General features: G+C 36.7%; 1 protein-coding gene across 9 annotated transcripts in view; it reads right to left on the bottom strand.

Moving 5' to 3' along the window:
* Kdm4c (lysine demethylase 4C) overlaps window positions 1–21281 on the bottom strand; it is a 281505-nt gene that overhangs the window by 167426 nt on the left and 92798 nt on the right. For all 9 annotated transcript variants that reach the window (XR_009585134.1, XM_060365727.1, XM_060365725.1 and 6 more), the window contains 2 exons: window positions 7417–7610; window positions 3195–3424 (listed from right to left, as the gene is read on the bottom strand). Coding sequence is in view for 8 of the 9 variants with exons in the window: in XM_060365727.1 (XP_060221710.1) it covers window positions 3195–3424; window positions 7417–7610 (424 nt within the window). In the remaining variant the exon portion in view is untranslated. The remainder of the gene's footprint in view (window positions 1–3194; window positions 3425–7416; window positions 7611–21281) is intronic.

Below are 21281 nucleotides of genomic sequence, written 5' to 3'. Positions count from 1 at the left end.
CCTCTGACATAAACTGATTGGCCTGCTCTTTGATCACCTCCCCCATCGGGGGGAGTAGCCTTACCAGGCCACAGAAGATGACAATGCAGCCCCTCCTGATGAGATCTGATAGACTAAGATCAGAAGGAAGGAGAGGAGGACCTCCCCTATCAGTAGACTTGGGGAAGGGCATGCATGAAGAAGAGGAAGGGAAGGTGAGCTTGGGAAGGGAGAAGGGAGGGGTTTATGGGGGGGATACAAAGTGAATAAAGTGTAATTAATAAAAGTTAAAAAAAAAAGAATTAGCCCTTAATAAAGTGGCTCACCCCTGAGACCATATTCACAAAAGCAATAAAAATGTACTCAGCAGGATGCATTTATATATTTAAGAATATATGTATGTGTTTATGAGTGTGTACATAACCATAGTAAGAAAAGAAAAAGAGGCTATCAATTTGGGAGGTGTATGGTAGAGTTTGGAGGAAGGAGACATGGGAGGAGGAAAGGGAAGGGTAAGTGAGATAATTACATTTTAACTACACATGTATTTAAAAGGGAGGTGAGGATAGCAGTGTATCAAAGCAGATACTAAGACTCATAACCAAACCTTCGGCAGAGTGCAGGGAAACATATGAAAGAAGGGGGAGTTTGTATGATGTGGAAAGGATAGGAGCTCCACAAGGACCAAATATATCTGGGCACAGGGTCTTTTCTGAGACTGACACTCAACCAAGGACCACATATGGACATAACCTAGTGGTAGCTCAGTAAACTGGTTCCCCATATTAAAGGGAACAGGGACTATTTCTGACAGGAACTCAATGGCAGGCTCTTTGACCTCCGCACCCACGAAGGGAGGAGCAGTCCTGCTAGGCCACAGAGAAGGACTTTATAGCCAGTTCTGAAGATACCTGATAAAACAGGATCAGATGAAAGGGGAGGAGGTCCTCTCCAATCAGTGGACTTGGAAAGGGGCAGGGAGGAGATGAGGGAGGGAGGGAGGAAGGGAGGGTTTGTGAAGGAATGAGGAAGCAGATACAGCTGGGATACAGAGTTAATAAAATGTAACTAATAAAAAATAAAATAAAATAAAATAAAATAAAATAAAATAAAATAAAATAAAATAAAATAAAATAAAAAGGGAGGTGAGAAGCTAGGAGCTGAAGAGATGCCTGGGTGGTGGAGAGCCCAAGCTATTCTTCCAAAGGATCTAGGTTCAACTTTGCAACACAGTGGCTTGCAACTGTCTATAGCTACAGTACCGGTGGATCACAAAGATGTGCATACAGTCAAAATACCAGGAAGTAAAAATAAATCTTTTAAAAGACAAATAGAAAATTAATTTTACTGTAGGAAAAAAAAAAAGAAGCAAACACTCTTTAATAAAAATGTACCACCCCAAATTAGGGTCATAAAACAAGCTCAGGTTTTCAAGAAACCTGTTGCCCAAAATATTTTGGGGATCAGTCAACCCCTATCACCTGGCCTGGAGGAGAAGTCCAAAAAACAGGCAATCTGGCTTATCTCTCAGTCTCCATTTCAAAAAACAGTTTATCTAAAATAAGCAGGTCCTCCATCCTTCTTGCTCTCTACTGCAAAGCTGATTTGCAGACCCTGCTCGGATGGCCCCTATTCCCTCAGATCCTGAGCAGTGTTTGAAGTTAACTTCTCAGGCCAGTAGAAATCTGCTCTCACCATTCTGAGGTCCAGCTGGGTCTATTCTTTCATTTTCCTCCACTGATTTATTTCTTACACTCTTTTTCATTGAGCCATCACTCAAGCCTATAAAAGAACTTTTATTTGTCTTCTTCAGTTGTTGTCTAGGAAGATTACTGCCTCCATTTGCTAAACTAGGCCTTTTCCTGGAAGCTTCTAGCCTCTGTACAATCTAACCTAAGCCTAGAAGGTTTCAGCCTCTGAGTATTACTGCTTAGTAACTTCATTTCTTGTTCTTTCTGAACTCATAGCTCGCTAGTTCACTCAGCTGTTCCAGCTCAAACTCCTCTCCCAGCTGACTAATTCTTTTCTCTCAGTCTCTTAATTGCTCTGTTTGGCCTCAAACTAACTCAAGCAACCTGTTCTAATCTCCTGGCTACTTCTCATTCTCTGGCTCATTCAGTCTTCACCCGAGTTCTCTCTCTGAAACCTGTCTATTACTGTCCCAATAAAACTGTCATCTCTAACAGACTGAAAGACTGGTTATGGAAACAGGATCCAACATTCTGCTGCATTCAAGAAACACACCTCTGCAACAAAGATACACACTACCTCAGAGAAAAGGGCTAGAAAAAGGTTTTCCAAGCAAACAGACACAAGAAGTAAGCTGGAATAGCTATCCTAATATATAATAAGATAGACTTTCAACCAAAATTAATCAAAAGAGAGGAAGAGGGACACTTCATTCTGATCAAATGTCTTTGGATGTGATCTCTTGCCATAGAAGCCATATACTGAATTGATATTTCTCTACACTGCCCTTTATTTATTTTTAGATTTATTTATTTATTTATTTAATGTGTATGAGTGCTTTGCCTGTATGTATGTCTTTTAGATGAGACTTAAAAGTTCATTAATATAAACGCAATGATGTTACACCCTAAGCTGATTTTATATTTTTGTCCTTTTAAAGTTATATCTAATTTTGTTCTTTTGTTTTTAAAGATTTATCTATTTATTTATTTATTACGATGATGAGTGCTCTATCAAAATGTACACCTGTGTGCCATAAGAGGGTATCAGATTCCACTATATATGGTTGTGAGCCAACATTTGGTTGCTGGGAATTGAACTCAGGACCTCTGGAAGAGGAGACAGTGCTCTTAACCACTGAGCCATCTCTCCACACCCTCTAATTTTGTTCTTAAATTAAGTCTGAAGCAAGGAATCTAAACAAAATTGTCTATAATTTGTTTACTTCTTGTAAATTTTAAGTTGAATTTCACTAAAAACTTCTGAATTTTCAATTTTTTCATTTTTTATTAAACCACATGTGTATTACTAGATATTTATTTTAGAATTCTATTACACATAAAAGCCATATCTGTTATTGGTATAATGTTCACTTTTCTTCATAGCTGAACTATCCTTTAAGTTTATATAGTTATTAAAAAAGCTGGGTGGTCTAGTAAGATATTTTAGTGGACAATTTTAAGACATCAAATTACTGACCACCTTAGCCACATGTTAATCAGAAACTTAATCAGCTCTTTTCTTACCTGACAGTTTGGTGTCATTTAAGTGTTGATCTGTTTGTTTCCTGGTATCAGAAGCTTCTCCTTCAGATGCTTCTGTGTTCCCAAGCTTGTATGCTTTTTCTGACTTTTCAGTGACCTTGAGTTGCCCTGGACACATGACCGGATTTGAGACCTCCTCCCCATTAAATTCAGCAGATTCTTCATCCTCCTCAGTTTTAGGTCTTTTAGAAAGTGATCTATTACCCTGGAAGCTATTAACAAAAGGAAGTACTCATAGCAAAAAGTTCAGAATAAATAATACACACAAATGCAAATATTATGCGCTTATATCAAGAAAAATTTAGTTATTTAATTTTTACAATTAAAGCCTGAAGTTGACATCACCAATAACGGTTTTAAATTGGTTTTAAATCAATTTAATAATAATTGAATTTTTACATTATAAATACATGATAAGGTAACAACATAAAGTCAAGTAAGCAGAAACATGAGCTAAGCAGAGTAAATAAGAATATACACGTACCAGCAATTAGGTGCTGCCAGTGCGGATAATAACAGTGAGAACACAGGCAATATCTGCATTTTACAATGTCTACATGTAAAGCAAGGCAGCTGGCATACCTCATGTTGTAAGGAGTTTTTACACTTGTCACACATGCTTAAAGATTATATTAACAAAGCGTCATCAACAACCACTTTAAGCCACTGATTTAAAAAAAAAAAATCCTGAACATTAGGACATGTGAAAAATGAGACAGGTACTCTGGTTGAAAACCAGCATTCTGAGTATCTGCTTAGGTACCTAACTACTGTGCTGCTTTGCAAGTTTCTCAGGATTTGAGTCTGGTGTGTTTCCCGAATAACTCCATAGGTATTGAGTTCCTAATTACTGTTCCTCAAATTCTGAATGTATTTACAGTAAGTTATGCATTTTATTGATACAACCCTTACATATACACAAATACACAGAGCATGAATAAAAATTTCCCACACATTAAACTACTGTACTTTGGAAAAGAAAGAAGTTTTTATTTATGTGTATTGTTACTAAACTTGCATGTATATGTGTGGACTAAGTGCATGAAATGACTATAAAAGCCAGAATAGGGTATCAGATCCTGTGGAATGGAAATTATAGGTGATCATTAGCTGCCTGTGAGTGTTAGGAACTTGAATCATCTAAAAGACCAGTTGGTGGTCTTAAGATGTCTCTCCTGCTCCTCCATGTTACTTTTAAATTCATTTTACCTTCAAATGTTAAAATACTACCCATGATCTATTGAATTCATTATCAAACAATATTTTGAAATCCTTGCTGTAAACTACAGCAGAAATACTATCATCCTCAGGTTAGCTACTGACTAGTTTTCTCATGCATGTTTATATATATGTATGTATGTTTTGTTTCTACCTACCAACCCACGCTACCTATCTATCTTTAAAAAGGCAGATGTTTTCCAGGTATAAAATTATGTGGTGAAATTTTTGGTTTCGTTAAAAGCTCAATTACGTAAATATTTTTGTTTTAATCTCAAGTGTGGGATATGGCACTACCCTAGTTTTTCCAAGTGGTCTTTACCAGCTGGAGTTAATGGAATTCTGAGGACTCTGGAAGAGTACAAATACCAGAGCACAGAGTGAGACCTTGAGAAGCTTTAGAGGGTTTCAAGAAGACAAAAGGAGGAGAAAAAAAGCTGCATTTGCCATTTGCTGTGGCTGGACTGCTAGATATCCTGGAAACTGAGATCGGTATTTTCCCAAAGAACCCAAAAACCCTAACATGCCAGAACTAAGTCTAAATAAGTCTATGTCCCCTTTCCCTTCTAACCTTCTATCTAGGGTTAAGGGGAGTTGGTGAAAGGAAAGTAAGGTGCTATGAACATAGTTAAACAAATGGCCTTGTTGTGTACTTGAGCGTATTTTGGATATATGCCTAGGAGTGGTATAGCTGGATCTTGAGGAAGCGCTACTCCTAATTGTCTGAGAAAGCGCCAAATTTATTTCCAAAGTGTTTGTACAAGTTTATATTCCCACCAGAAATGGATGAGGGCTCCCCTTTCTCCACATCCTCTCCAGCACATGTTGTTACTTGATTTTTTGATCTTAGCCATTCTGATGGGTATAAGGTGAAATCTCAGGGTCATTTTAGTTTGCATCTCCCTGATGACTAAGGATGTTGAACATTTTTTTAAGTGTTTCCCTGCCATTCGATATTCCTCTACAGAGAATTCTCTGTTTAGCTCTGTACCCCATTTTTAATTGGATTACTTGATTTGTTGCTTTTTAACTTCTTGAGTTCTTTATATATTCTGGATATTAGCACTCTGTCAGATATAGGGCTGGTGAAGATCCTTTCCCAGTCTGCAGGCTGTCGTTTTGTTCTGATGACAGTGTCCTTTGCCTTACAGAAGCTTTTCAGTTTCATGAGGTCCCATTTATCAATTGTTGATCTTAGGGCCTGTGCTGTTGGTGTTCTGTTCAGGAAGTTGTCTCCTGTACCAATCAGTTCTAGTTCTTCTCCACTTTTTCTTCTAACTGATTTAGTGTGTCTGCTTTTATGTTGAGGTCTTTGATCCACTTGGACTTTATTTTTGTGAGGAGGACAATGCAACCAGTTCGGGTGAGATAGGATAAGCTAGGGTCAGATGAAAGGGAAGGAGGACCTCCCCTATCCATGGGCTTGGAGAGGGGCATAGGAGGAGATGCAGGGGGAAGGGTGGGGTTGGGAGGGGAGGAGGGAGGGGGCTACACCTGGGATACAAAGTGAATAAACTGTAATTAATATAAAAAAATAAGAAAAAGAAAGTGAGGTAAGGCATTAAGGAATACCAAATAAAATAGTTTAAAAATAGCACCTACGAAATCCCAGCAAGATCTTTCCGAGTTGCAGGTCAATCTGGTCTATATAATGAGTTCTAGGCCCACTATAGCATAGTTGAAACCTGATCTTTGGAAAAAGAACAAAAAGAAAGAAAGAAAGAGAGAGAGAGAAAGAAAGAAAGAGAGAAAGAAAGAGAGAAAAAGAGAAAGAGAAAGAGAAAGAGAAAAAAGAGAGAGAAAGAAAGAGAGAAAAAGAAAGAGAAAAAAGAAAGAGAGAAAGAGAAAGAACCAGAAAAACAAAAGAAAAATATGTGCAAGTCATGATCTGAAGTTTCTCCTGCTCACAACTATTTTAAATAACAACAACAACAAAAATTCAAGTAGTGGGGAGCAGAAAATAAGCAATAAAATTTTGAGTAAAACCTAAAATTATAGTATTATTACAGTAAAAACAGAGGTGGTGAAGGTCTAAAAGTAGAGGACCAAATACATATACGTGTTAAAAATTATGCTATAAAAATAATTTAATTATATAAAAAGTACTCATATATGTGGTCACTCAATTGTTAATATAACAGTTTCATTATGAAAAAGGTATATAATATTTTATACAATATATAATAAATACATATGTAAAAAATACATGTAAAGTTATAAGATGGATGGTCTTTGGATAGTGAGATTAGGGGTGATTTGGATTCATTGGATTTTTTTTTATGGATTTGGATAATTTCCACAGTTCTCAAATATTACTTTTATAAATTAAAAGAATAAAAAGCAATAGTAAAAGCAAAAGCTAAATAAAAAATTCAAAACTTTGAAAATTAACATTCCAGCCTAATGACCCAAGCTACAGCCTATTCAAAAAATTTTAAAGGAAGAAATGTCCAGAGACAGTACAAAGCTTTTGACAAAGTCCTAGTCACAAAAATGGATTAGAGGTAAAGTTTTAAAAGACTACCATGGTACAGAAATAATACTTTCCCCTTTGAGAAAAGAGTAAAACCAAAAAAATTAAAATGCCATAGCATAAGCATCAGATGAGAAAAAAATAATTATCTCAGCTACTTAACAAATTAAGAAAATCATTCTTAAAATTTTTTAAAATTGTAGCATGTAGGAGTTGAAAATCTAATTATTGAAGTTGTTTGAAATATGGTGAATAATGTAAAGAACAAATAATGATTAAGATAAATTAATGGAAGACTAGAATGTTCTATGTTCTATGTACATCAATTTCATGAATACTCTATATATATGACTACATATTCCTAAATTCTACTATATCAACTCAAAAGCTTAACAAACATTACCTCAAATTTTCAATAATAAACTATTATAAAGATATGAATAACAAAAATAAAAATAAATAAATAATCCCTGAAAACATTTGGTTCCATGATCCATGTGATTGGGTACTTGCCTCCTTGAAGCATTTCTTAATTTTCTCCTCCTCTGCAGCCACATTTTTACTTCTGGGGTAGATTCTGGAGTGGGCTTTGTATGATCAATAGTATATATATCCTTTCCTTGTTTCCAAATCTGGTATCTGTCTGGCTGAAATTTCTTCACAAATATATCCATCGATATCTTCACCATGTCATTCCGACAAGTACACTGAAACACAATAAACAGTTGGAACAAAATCAACAGTGAAATATTTTGCTAACTATATAACATACCAAGCCCTTGGGTAGAACATGAGTGTTTAATTAAAATACAAATGATGCTTTATATCTTAAAAAAAAAACTCAAAAGCAGTTGAGAATGTAAATATTTACACTTAGAAATGAGAAAGTAACTATGAGTATGAGTGATTCTCCAAAGGTGTTCAACAAAGAAAAGTGCTACCCTACACAGATACCATCAAAAATCTGTAGAACATGCAGTGTTTGTATGAATAATTACTATCCCAGATATGCATTAAAATACGAAATTATTCAGACTATACCGAATGTTTGTGTCAATTTAGGCATGTTCTGAACATAGCCAAATGTCTACTGTAATTAAAAGCTTGGTACACAGGGAATGAATATTGGTAGATGAGGCCTAGTGAATGGTTCTTAGCTTACTGGACGCATGAAATCTGTCTCATGGTAATTAATATGTACAGCTTTGGGGATTCTCTTACTTGTTCTTATAAAAAGCTTTGTATGAAAGGAGGAAACCAGGCCCCAACCATCTTGTAAGCTTCCCCCATAAAGGATGTAAGTGTTTGCACCTACATACACTCTAAGGACAATCTACCAGAATCTGTTATTCTTACCAGCGGCAAAAAAAAAAAAAAATTGAACTGCCCCATTTTTTTGTGTTTGAATAAAAGCAGTAAACTCTTTGTGGATAACTGTATTCAGGCATTTTATTGCAGCTCTGCAAAAATTCCATATGACTCTTGAATGTCAATGAGTATCTGATTAGAATAATCAGTGAGTCACTGGTGTTATGACTGTGGGTAAAAGCACTTGCTTTTAATCGCAACAGCCTGAGGTCTAGTACACTAACTCATATGGCATAAGAAGATAACTGACTCTGCAAGTTTACTCTGAACTGCATGTGCAAACTGTGGTATACATATCTATGCATGTAATCACAGCATAAAAAAATTTTTAGAAAATACATTTAATTATATTTGGTTTTATTAAGAAACTTCTGCAGCTGGAGAGATGGTTCAGAAGTTAAAAGCACTTGTTCATGCAAGAGGATCCATGTTTGAGTCTAAGCATTCAACCAGTAGTTTATAAACGTTCATAACTCCAGTTCCAAGTGATCTGACATCATCTTCTGATTCTGTAGGCCCTGGGGGCATATGTGGTACACAGACTTCTGGCAACACTGATCCAGTTTCTGACAGACCTCGAATCTTAGCAAAATACATTATCTTCCAGTAGTTATATGAATAATCAAGGTCTTTAAAAAATGTACAGATCCTGAAGACACCTGATAAAACAGAGTCAGATGAAAGGGGAGGAGGTTCTCCCCAATCAGTGGAGTTGGAAAGGGGCAGGAAGGGGATGAGGGAGGGAGGGTGGGTTTGGGAGGGAATGAGGGAGCAGGATACAGCTGGGCTACAGAGTTAATAAAATTTAACTAAGAAAAGAAAAAGAAAAAGAAAAGAAAAGGAAAAGAGAAGAGAAGACAAGAGAAAAGGAAAAGAAAAAGCAAAGAAAAGAAAAAGAAAACATACAGATATGAATCAACCAAGGACTACCCATGGAGAAGACCTTGACACCCTACTCAGATGTAGCCCATTGGCAGCTCAGTCTCCAGGGGGGTTCCCTAGAAGGGAAGCAGGGCAGTTACTGGCAGGATCCCCATTGCCTGCTCTTTGATCACCTCCCCCTGGCAAAGTGGCCTTATTAAGCCACAAAAAAAGAGGTTCCAGACAGTCCTAAAGAGAACTGATAGGCAAGGATCAGATAGTAGGGGAGGAGGACCTGCCCTATCAGTAAACTAGGGAAGGGACATTGGGGGGGGGGCAGGAAAGGAGGGTGGGACCAGGAGGACATAAGGGAGGGGGCTACAGCTGGGATACAAAGTGAAAACATTGTAATAATAATAATAATAACAATGAAAACAAATTTTAAAAAAATAATAAGAAAAAAAGGAAAGAAAATGAGCATTCAGTCACAGAAGTGGCACAGGGGATAGGCCCATGTGAGACAAAGGCAAAGGCTAAAGCGAGACTGCTTCCACCAGCCAAGGAGACGGTGGACTGTGTGGACCATCAGAAGGAAGACAGGAGGAAGGGTTCCTTCCTAGAGCTTCAGAGGGAACACTGCCTTGCTGACACCTTAATTTCAGACTTCTAGTCCCCTCCACTGTCACAGAATAAATTTCTGCTGATAAGTTACTAAAAAATAAAAATAAAAGAAAAAATACAGATATTTTGATTTATGATTCAGTCTCTCAAGTAAAAGAAATAAAAGCATGACCTCATAGCAGAAGCTTTCTAATTTCCTTGCAGCATAAAGACAATGGAAATAGTAACAGTGACACACTCTCCTTCAGTTAGCTTAGCTCTGAAGAGGATAATGATCAAGATAATTCTATGCAGAACCATATTTCTGAGGGGAAAAATGTGTAAGGAGACAAAGATAGCCTTTAATTGGTGGTACTTATTTTGTTCCAATGGTTCTGAGAAACCTACTTTGTGTACATTTGGCTTCTATACTTTGAATGAACTTGAAACTTCTGCGTGCAACCACAGCATGCAAGCTACAATAAAATAGGAATGTATTCAGATACTGGGCAAATACCATAGCTGTATAAACTTTTACAAATAGATTAGGTATATAAAATCAAACTAGCTACCTCATCAGAAGCCAGAACACAGATGTGGCCACTGAGCGTTTGCTGATTTAGTGACCATGAACTACACCAGGCTATTAAAGATTCTGAAAAAAGGACACCAAGAAAAACAATGTCAATCTAGACTGACAGCAACACAATAACAAGAAAAAACAGAAACCCTTGTGATACACCCATCAGTGGAGAGAGCTGAGTCAACAGACTATCAGCAGGCTGTTAGGATAGCCCTAATAATCTTTATACAGAGTGTGCAAAATGATGTTTCATACTTTCAAATTTATTAATGAAGTGATAAATCAATAAAAATCCTGCTCAGGTTTAGTGACCTTTAAAAATATAATATATAAAAGATTATTTCTTCAAAGTTTGATTTAACGCTTAACAGTATTATGTATCGGAATAGGAGAAAAAAAAAGACATCAAGATGATCAGCTCACTGAACAACTAAAAACACAACAGGGTAACTGAAAAGCAAAATCTGTCTTCAACAACGATGAGGAATGTAACCTTGAGCAACTTAGCCACTCTGTGCTTCTAGGAGCTGATCTAAGAGTAAATGGGTTCTTTTCTTCTAAAATGCTGCTATAAATATGATGTAAGTAGCCATTAAAAAACAGCAACAGAATGTGCCTTATGCAAATTATACACTTAAACTAGTGTAACCACAAGAATACAGAAGTGTTTTTGCCTTAATTAAGCAGGTTTAAGGAACTGATAATAATCAGGCTGCCTTGTCTAACTACTGAACTTGAGAATCAAGGAGAATGGTAGGTTTAAAAAATAAAAAAGAAACAGCAATTCTGGGACTTTGTAAGACTGAAATGTAATATGTAAAGCCTGAGCCACCCTTAGGGTGAAAGGAGTTCAAATAAACTCTTCTCCTTGGCTCTCTACCCTGAACAACTAGAATACTGTGGGCTCAGTAGAAGGCACTATAAAAGGAAATGCCCAGAGTAAAAATTTTTATGGCAAAGGTGTCAAACAAGACTTAGGAAGAGAACAATTTCAAGCTCTTAGGATCTAACATATATAAAGAACTTCTTTCTCACCTGTGTAGGGAAGATTGCCCAGGTTCAACAGAAAACTTGGTTACATGACCAAAATGTATATGACAATATCCACTTGACTCTCAATAGTAAAAATAAATTTCCAACAAATAGTGGGTTTTTCCTCATCTAATTTCTTTTTTCTGCTTGTTCTATCTATCTATCTATCTATCTATCTATCTATCTATCTATCTATCTATCTATCTATCTTATTATGTATGCAGTATTTTGCCTGCATGCCAGAAGAGGGCACCAGATTTCATTATAGATGGTTATGAGCCACCATGTGGTTACTGGGAATTGCACTCAGGACCTCTAGAAGAGCAGCCAGCAGAAGTGTTCTTAACCTCTGAGCCATCTCTCCAGCCCTTGACATGTACTTTCAACCACGAACATATAATAATACAGAAAGGATAATGTCTAAAATTTAAACAGTATTTCAAAATTTCATGTCAGTAACTTTCTGGCCACTAATTATCTTGCCTAACATGTAGGAGAATCTCAAGTCATTCACTAGTAACACATAATCTAGATGCAGTGCTACCTGCCTAGAATCCCAGATTTGGAGGAGTATGGAGGATAAGAAGTTCAAGGTCATCCTTGACCAAAAAACAACCCAATGGAATAACATATTGTTATTTTCCAGTTATGCATATGGTGTTTGTGAACTTAGTTTTTAAATTCAAGAAATTGTCTTTCAGAGTTATTATAAATGTAACAAATGACTCACACAATAAAACAAATCAAAGTCTATTAATGTCTGTCCTTATGAAATCCAATTGAAACAAATTTCAGTTGAAAAAAAAATAAAAGCTGGCTTAGAGTCTATACTTCATAATGCAATCCTGGCTGCTCCCACCAATATTATTCTTAAAGGTTATCAGCTAATCACGTGTACATTAAATTAGATCAACACGAAGAATAAAAATGTTTTCTGAACTGTGTATCATAGAGGAAAATGGGCTTTTAGACTATAATATTTAAACAGAAAAGAGAACCACATATTAATTTCTAAAAGCTAAGTTCCTAACAAAGCTGCTTTATGTAAGTTGTCCTTTGAGGACTAGAGCATATATTAATCATAGTAAAATGGGGGAAACAGTCTCTGTTTCAGTCTTCTAAAAACTATTTAAACCAAGTTGTCACCATAAAAACAAAGCAAAACTAAATGACACTATTACCAAAATGGATTTACAACAACAGAAAATCAATGCTAAAATATTCGTAGAAACACAAAAGACTGAATCATCAAAGCAATCTTGAGTAGAAAATAGAGCATTAAGGTATTACAATACCTGATTTCTGATCAAACCACAGACCCACAGTAACAAAAAGCAGCACTGTACAAACACAAAAACAGAAATCCAGATCTGGCCATAGACGTACATACCTGTGATCCCAGTATTTCGGAGGCAGAGGCAGAAGGATCACCAACACTGACAGGATATTCAGTGTTATATAAGAATAAGAAGAAAACACACACATACACAAACACAACAGACTCTAGCCTCCATATACCTTTTCAAAAGACCTTCAGTATCAGTTATCCCTCTTCAATTTCCTGTGTTACCCTTTTGCTCCCATCTCCAAACCGATTTAATCCTTCCAGTTTCACCCCCCCCCCATTTTCTCTTTATAATATATTCTGGCTCCTCTTCCTTGATAGATTTCCTTCTTCCACCATGGTCCCTTACTAACTAACTAACCTATGTATATATTATAAATGAAACACACATATCTGAACCTTAAATACTAACATCCACATATGTGGAAAAATAAGCAATGTTTATCTTTATGAGTCTGGGTTATTAAACTAAGGGATGATTAGCTTCCTAAAATATATACATATGCAAATAGAAATACCATATAATGGGAGAACAATGCCCCAACTAGACATCACGTGCTATCACGTAAAGCCCCCACTACCAGGAATGGTACATTAATCACTGATATTGGCAACCTTTCAGCTGAATCTGGGATAATGATATCATCCCCTATTTTCCTCAGTCTTTTTCTACATCAAATGTAAATGTGAACATGGAAACACACTAGCTTGAAAAATTAAAAGAGGAGACAAGAATATTTCTAAATATGAAATAAATTAACAAAAGGTCTGTGTGTATATAATGAAATAAAAGCAACACAATGTAAAGTTGCTCTTGCTTGAGAGAGGCAAAAATAAAGTTTTGAGTAAGTTCTAGGTTAGTATATTTTTAATTCTGTACATCACACTGAATTTTTGAACGAGTCAATAGGAAAAAAAATCTTAATCTCTTTAGCAACAGTATCATTAACATTTTAGTGCACACCAACCACTCACATTATATATCAGTTGACATGAAAAATTCTCTGATAATTCTTCTCAAACAGGAAACCATCTAATGAAATGCAGACTAAACAAATTACTAATTTTAGAAAGAACTAAGACTAATGCGGCTCTAACAAAAGCTTTTATTTGTAATGGGCATGTTTAAAGCAAAGACTCATAATTGGTTAAAGTGTTGAGAGCAAGTAACTGTAGAGTATTCAATCCTAAATTGAAGAAACCCGTATTTCTGAAACTGCTGGGAGAGAGAGAGAGAGAATTTGGATAGCTAGAATACCAACACAAATTAATTCACACAATGGCAGCAAGGCTTATGAGATTTCAGAGGGGACACAGGAATTTATCAGAAACTTGCCTATAATATGAAAGATTTTGGATTGTTTGGTACATGTCCTAAGGAACTTGAGTGAAGTTGGATTAGGCAGTAATTAACTAATTTCCAGCAGGTTAGCATTCATGCTATCGACACTGATACAGGTCTATACTGAGAGGGTGAGAGAAAAAAATAACAGCTGGAACAGAAAGATTTGAAAAATGTTCTTGTTTTCTAGGAAATGAATGAGTTTAACATTCTAGACAAGAAACTTGAAAGGGGACTAAACAAAAGGTCCACTGCTTAAGACCACATTCTACCCTCTGAAGCATCCTAGTTCAAGCCTTACTATTCATTTCAGACAGATCACATTGCCCTTAATAGCAGTTTCAGGGGATCTGACATCTTACTCTGGCCTCATGGATACCTGAATGCTCAGTACCAACATGCACATGTGGGCACACACACATGAAATCATAAAATACATCTTTAAAAAATTAAAAAGGAAGCCAGGAATGGTAGCACAAACCTTTCATCCCAACAAAGGCAAGCAGATGCCTGAGCTCGAGGTCAGCCTGGTCTACAAAGCAAGTTCCAGAACGCCAAAGGCTACACAGAGAAGCCCTGTCTCAAAAAACAAAAAGAAAAAAGAAAAAAAAAAGTTAAAAGAAAGTTGGGAAACAACAAAAATCATTAAAAGAGATGAGAACAATTAATGAGAATCTCTGCACTGTGCAATGGAGTAACAGGAAGGTTTCCTGAGGATAAGACCCCACTCATCAAAGCTTTCATACTGTGAAAATGGAAATTCACTTGAAAAGAGAGAGGGACCCTAAACTGACAATGAGAATGAAAAAGCTCCTGCTCCAAAGCAATCTCCTGGAATACTGTTTTGCAAAATCATTACCCAAAGGCCTGATGCAACTGTGTACCAAGGAAGACTTCAGTCCAAGGTGGCAGAAGACCCTGGCATCAGTAATCTTGTGGTTTTGATCATACAGGCCTGAAAAACACCAAGAGTGGGGGAATCAGGAAGCCTTATGGCAAGGAAAAGCCACTGAGGAACAGCAATATGTAGCTGGATTAGATTGTCTCCCAGCAATGAGGGCCTGCCTGAGAATAAGAAAATACAATTTCTGTTGCAATAGCGTCTCCAAGATATTAGTAATGCCAAGAAGACCAAGAAATGTTGAAAAGCTAGTCATAGAGCAGGGACAGCCCAATGAAAAGGATATGTGAGCTGATAGCCAACCCTGTGAGACAAGGCTGCTCAAAACTAATACAACTCAGATTTCATCACATGCCCCATGTGGTAGATAATGGAGCTATAAACTTTGTGTTTTGTTTTGTCAAGTTCTATCTTTCTTTGATCTGATCTTTCCTTGTTGCCTACTCATGCCCCTCTTTTGAAATAATGTTTATTTTGTGCCATGGTATAATGGAAATATCTAATAATTTTTGATCTTATATGTACTATTAAGAGAATACCTTGAACAGCAAAAGAGACTTAAGACTGTAGATTTTTTTTCTTTTTTTTTTATTTTTTTTATAAGTTACATTTTATTAACTCTGTATCCCAGCCGTGACCTGATCCCTCATTCCCTCCCAGTCCCTCCCTCCCTCCCTCATCTCCACCGTGCCCCTTTCCAAGTCCACTGATAGGGGGGACCTCCTTGGCCTAACAGGACTGCTCCTCCCTTCGGGGGTGGGGAGACCAAAGAGCCAGTCATTGAGTTCCTGTTAGAAATAGTCCCTGTTCCCCTCACTTTTATTTTTTTTAACTTGTATTAATTACACTTTATTCACTTTGTATCCCCCCCCATAAACCTCTCCCTCCTCCCCTCCTAATCCCACCTCTTCCCTCTCCCTTCTTCACGCATGGCCCTCCCCAAGTCCCCTGATAGGGGAGGTCCTCCTCTCCTTCCTTCTGATCCCAGTCTATCAGATCTCATCAGGAGTGGCTGCATTGTCATCCTCTGTGGCCTGGTAACTAAATTTACAGCTGTAGATTTTTTTAATAGAATAGAGACTAAAGGATTTTTAGAAATCGATTAAACACATTTTATATAATGAGATGAAAATGAAACTTGAGCAGTAAGAGATAGAATGTTAAGCTTGAAAGTTACTCATTAGGGAGGGTCAATCCGACAAGGAATAGAGTTTTGATTGTTAATTGTATCTGTCTGCTTTAATCCATTATAAATCTTCATACCATTGAGTGTATATTTACACCATTGGACTTTATTTCCAGACTCATCGAGCAAGGCTGGTTTTTACTGGTTCTGATACAGAACCTAGCTTTTTACTTGGTTCTGATACAGAAAGACATTCAGCCATACTCCTAAGACTGAAAAGGAGTACCCATTAGTAGCAGAGCAAAAGATCCTCACTAAAGTAGGCAATGTTTTGTGCAATTTTTGAAAATAATTTATTTATGATTTGACATCTCTAAAACTATCATTAATTTTTTCTGACAAAGTGAACCAGACTGAAAAATTTCTAACATATTTTGCAGGATTCATGTACAAACGGGGGAAAACAAACAAACAAACAAACAAACCCAACATCCTGAAAGTTGAACTACCACTTAGAATACTACTTTAGAATACTTCTATGTGTTATCAACTTTGCTTCCTCATACAAAATACCTCGGTTAAAATGCCAAAAGAAAAACAGCCCCTAGATGGAAGTCTACATTTACAGAAAATAAATATATGAGCACACCAATAATAGTATCTGCAGTCAGAAACACACACACAAACAAGCTAGAAATTAGCATTCACAATTCACAAAAAGAAAAACTCTAACTGGGAGGTAATTGTACTCATTTCTCTGAAGTATCCCTTCCTGAAATAAAGTGGGAAGCTGTTAAGATACAAGAAGTAAGCAAGCTTATAAATGCTAAGAAAACTATCTCAATGCTCACCCCCAAGGTTACAAAAGCAGTAATCAATTTTTGGGGAAAAGAAATGCTCCTACTACTCCAGTTGCTAGCAAGTTACACAGGAAGCTCTAAGAATGAAGTCTTCATAGGTTTTGTCCCCAATGCTGGGATGCTGGTGATGTTCCTGTAGATAATCACAGATTCACAAAGCTGGTCTTGGATGAAATAATTTCCTTGCTCTGTCCTGGTAGCAGGAATGGTGGCTCATATCTACAATCCCAGCACTTAAGGGATAAAGGCTACATAGAAAACTCAAGCCTAAGTATCACAAGCTCAAAGATATTCTCAACTACCTACGTAGTTCAAGGACAGCCTAAACTATACGAGACCCTGGCCCTAAATAAAGAAATGAATACTTAAAAAAAATATAAAGCAGAAGTCCATTTCAAAGAAGACAGGTTTCCAAGTCTTCCCTAAATATATTCTCAGGTAAGGGAGACAAACCCAATTCAGAGAATGAGAATAAGTTCCTGTACAGACACATGGCCATTCATTTCCTTCATATTAGAGCTATTAGAAATTCTAAAGAAAAATAATTGGTATGTTAGAATTCTCAACACTAATATCTTAAAGCTTAGACAATTAAACCATTATTAATCAACTCTTACCCATACATATTCAGCCGAGATCTTCTATAGTTGAATCCTTTCTTTATCACTGGAATTGTATATATAAGTGACCAATTTTCATTCTAGTTCTCAAAGAATTAAGTTACAATGTCAGAATAATGTATTAAGAATGAAGGATATTAGAATCATGAGCAGCAAATTACAATAAAAACAGAGTGAGACACTTACAAGAGGTGAATGCAATGACCCAGGTATGGGAGACTGAAAGTATCTCCATAAGCTACTGAAAGGGGGAAAACAACACAGCTGGGGAACTAAACAGAATGTCCTTGCTTTGAATGGGACATCCTCTCTATTCTCTATTGTAATGCCGGGGCTGTTTGCAGTTTTGTGCAGTTTTTATTCCATGAATATTTTAATCTAATATACATTTAATATACAATATTTTATACTAGTTTCTAAAAACATAAACTGAAAATTAATATTTTAAACATATACAAACAAGCAAACATACATATATATGCAGATATATACATGTACACACACAAACACACATATGCATGCATAAATCATATATACACGCATCCTCACAAGCACTATTTTTTAATTTTTTATATTACTATAATTTTTTACATTCTTTTTTTAAATTTTATTATATTTTACAATGTATTCACTTTGTATTCTGGCTGTAGCCCCTCCCTCATCTCCTCCCAGTCCCACCCTCCCTTCCTCATCCCTGGCTATCCCCTTCCTCAGTCCACTGATAGGGGAAGTCCTCCTCCCCTACTGTCTGAACCTAAACTATCAGGTCCTATCAGGACTGCCTGGATTCTCCTCCTCTGTGGCCTAGTAAGACCACCCTGGCAGGGAAAAGTGATCAAAGACCAGGCAACTGAGTTCATGTAGGAAACTGCCCCTTCTCCCCTTACTAGGGAACACAAAAGCAGTATTTTTTTAAAGAATTAAAATAAAATTCTGCTTTGTGTCTATGTTTAGAAGAAATGTTTTTTTTTAATCCTGAATTGCATTTTGGCTTTTGTTATGATATGTATTAAATATTTATCACTCATTTATATTCAAAATTCCTTATTAGATTTTGTAAATTACATCAAAGACTATGGTAATTAAATATTAAAATATCTCAATATATTTGTTTTCTAAACAATGATTCCATAGTAGTGTGAATCATACAATGTCTATGAATATTAGTCTTTCTAGTCATTTGAAAGTGGTAGGTTCTCCTTCTAGCTCTTTTCCTAATCTGACACAATCTTGAAGGATATTATCGGTCATATTTTGTTATACTGAAGAAATGATTCTAGCTTATATAAGAAATGTTTATACTATCATTTATTTTCCTGTGTTTTATTTATTAAATGAAAACTTCATTTGCTGCCTACCAAATATTTGCATCATCAAATTGAACTGTTACCTTTTGTGAATTGGCTATAATTTATTTACAGATCTCTTGCAATCTGTTCAAAGCTTTACTCTTTAGATGTGGAACACTGAATGAAAACAGCTTATACAGATATAAACAATAAAATAAAACAATGTCTTGCAGGGGGTGGGGACTAAAAGGTGAGAAATGGCAGTGCAGGCACTCTTGTCCCAGCTCTCATTTTCCCATAATTCAGAAAGCTTAATAGGTTTGAAAGGCTTCAGTAAAAGGACTAACTAGATATTTATGCCCCATTTGTTTACGGCAAAGTCTAAATGTAACTAGATGTGACACTACCTTTGAAGAGGAGGTGTTGTTTTGACTTCTCAAATAGAAAAGTGAGGAGCGTGGATGGGGAAACAAAGCAGGTAGAGTGGTAACTTGGGAATACCTCATGTAGTCTGCCTTAGTTTACATGCTCACACTGTATTTAAACTCTGAGTTGCATTTTCCATTTATCGTTGTAAATAACTGTGTCAGTTACTTAGTTACTGAATATGAACTTCACAAGCTAAAACTGCATAACACAAAATATGCAATATTTTAAGAAATACAGATCTGGAGGCTGGTGATGTAGCGTAAAAGCAGACCTCTCATCTAGCATGCCCAACATCATGCTAGATGACATTTGAGCCCAAATACAAAGAAGGAGAGGAAGGGGAAGGAGAAAACCAGTCAATGTGCAAATAGAAGGCAGTCTGAACTTTCCTTCCTTTACATACAGTAAGAACAGATAAATATTACTAGACTAATGCATTCTAACACAACATAAAGTGAAATGGCAAACACCTGTAAAATCCAGTTACTGAGGGGTCTGAGTCAGGGCAATAGCTTGAATCTACAAATCTGGGTTGTAGTGAATAATGCCAATCAGGTGGCCATACTAAGTTCAGTATCAGAATGGTAACCTCCCAGGGGCAGAAAACCAACAAGATGCCTAAGGAGGTTTGAACTGTCCTAGTTACAAAATAGAGCAAATCAAAATAAAACCTAGAAATTCACTTTAAAAAATGATACCAGAGTCTCTGAACAAAGACTGCCTAAGACTGAAGATTTTGCTGGAAGAATGCTTAATTGACTATTTTTTTTTTCACTTAAAAAATATTGTGCCTGATTATATGGTCAATTTTGGAGAAGGTTCCATGAGTTCCTGAGAAGGTATAGTCTTTTGTGTTTGGGTGAAAGGTTCTGTAGACATCTATTGGGTCCATTTCATTTATCTCTGTGAGTGTCATTATTTCTGTTCAGCTTCTTTTTCAATGATTTATCCCTTGGTTAGAGTGGGATGTTGAAGTCTCCCACTATTAAAATGTTGGGATCAATGTGTGATTTAAGCTTTATTAATGTTTCTTTGACAAATGCAGGAGCCACTGTGTTTGGTGCATACATGTTTAGGATTGTGATGTCCTCTTGGTGGATTTTTCCTTTGATGAAAATGAAGTGGCCCTCTTCATCTCTTTTGATTGGTTTTGGTTGAAAGTCTATTTTATTCAATATTAGGATGGCTACTCCAGCTTGCTTTTTAGGTACATTTGCTTAGAAAACCTTTTTCCAGCCCTTTACTATGAGGTAGTGTTTATCTTTGTTGTAGAGATGTGTTTCTTGAATGCAGCAGAATGTTGGATCCTATCTCAGCAACCAATCTATTGGTCTGTGTCTTTTTATTGTAGATCTGAAACCATTGGTGTAAAAAGACATTAGTGACCAATAATTGTTAGTTCCTGAAGTAACCCAGAAACAGAATGACACATATGGTGTATACTGACTTATAAGTGGATATTAGCCATATAATATAGGATAAATATACTAAAATCTCTAGTCCTAAAGTAGCTAAACAACAAAGAGGACCCTAAGGTAGAGGGTGAAACCTCACTCAGAAGGGCAAATAGTATAAATATGGGAAGTAGGCGACGACAAGGAACAGGACAGGGCCCTCTGAAAGACTCTACTCATCAGGGTATAGGTGATACTGAGACTCAGCCAAACTTTGGGCAGAGTGCAGGAAACCTTATGGAAGAAGAGGAAGATAGAAAGACCTGGAGGAAACAGGAGCTCCACAAGGAGACCAACAGAGACCAATACTCCAACCAAGGACCATGCATGGAGAGGACCTAGACCCCCTACTTAATTTCCAAGTGGGTTCCTAGTAAGGGGGGCAGGGGCTGTCTCTGACATGAACTCAGTGACCAGCTCTTTGATCACCTCCCCCTGGGGGGAGCGGGTGCAGCCTTGCAAGGCCACAGAGGAAGATGATGCAGCCAGCCCTGATGAGACTTGACAGGCTACGGTCAGATGGAAGGATAGTAGGTGTTCCTCTATCAGTGGGCATAGAGGTAGGGGC

This window comes from Meriones unguiculatus, chromosome 12 (genome assembly GCF_030254825.1).
Source record: "Meriones unguiculatus strain TT.TT164.6M chromosome 12, Bangor_MerUng_6.1, whole genome shotgun sequence".
Taxonomy (NCBI): Eukaryota; Metazoa; Chordata; class Mammalia; order Rodentia; family Muridae; genus Meriones; species Meriones unguiculatus.
This window is presented reverse-complemented; position numbering and strand designations above follow the sequence as displayed.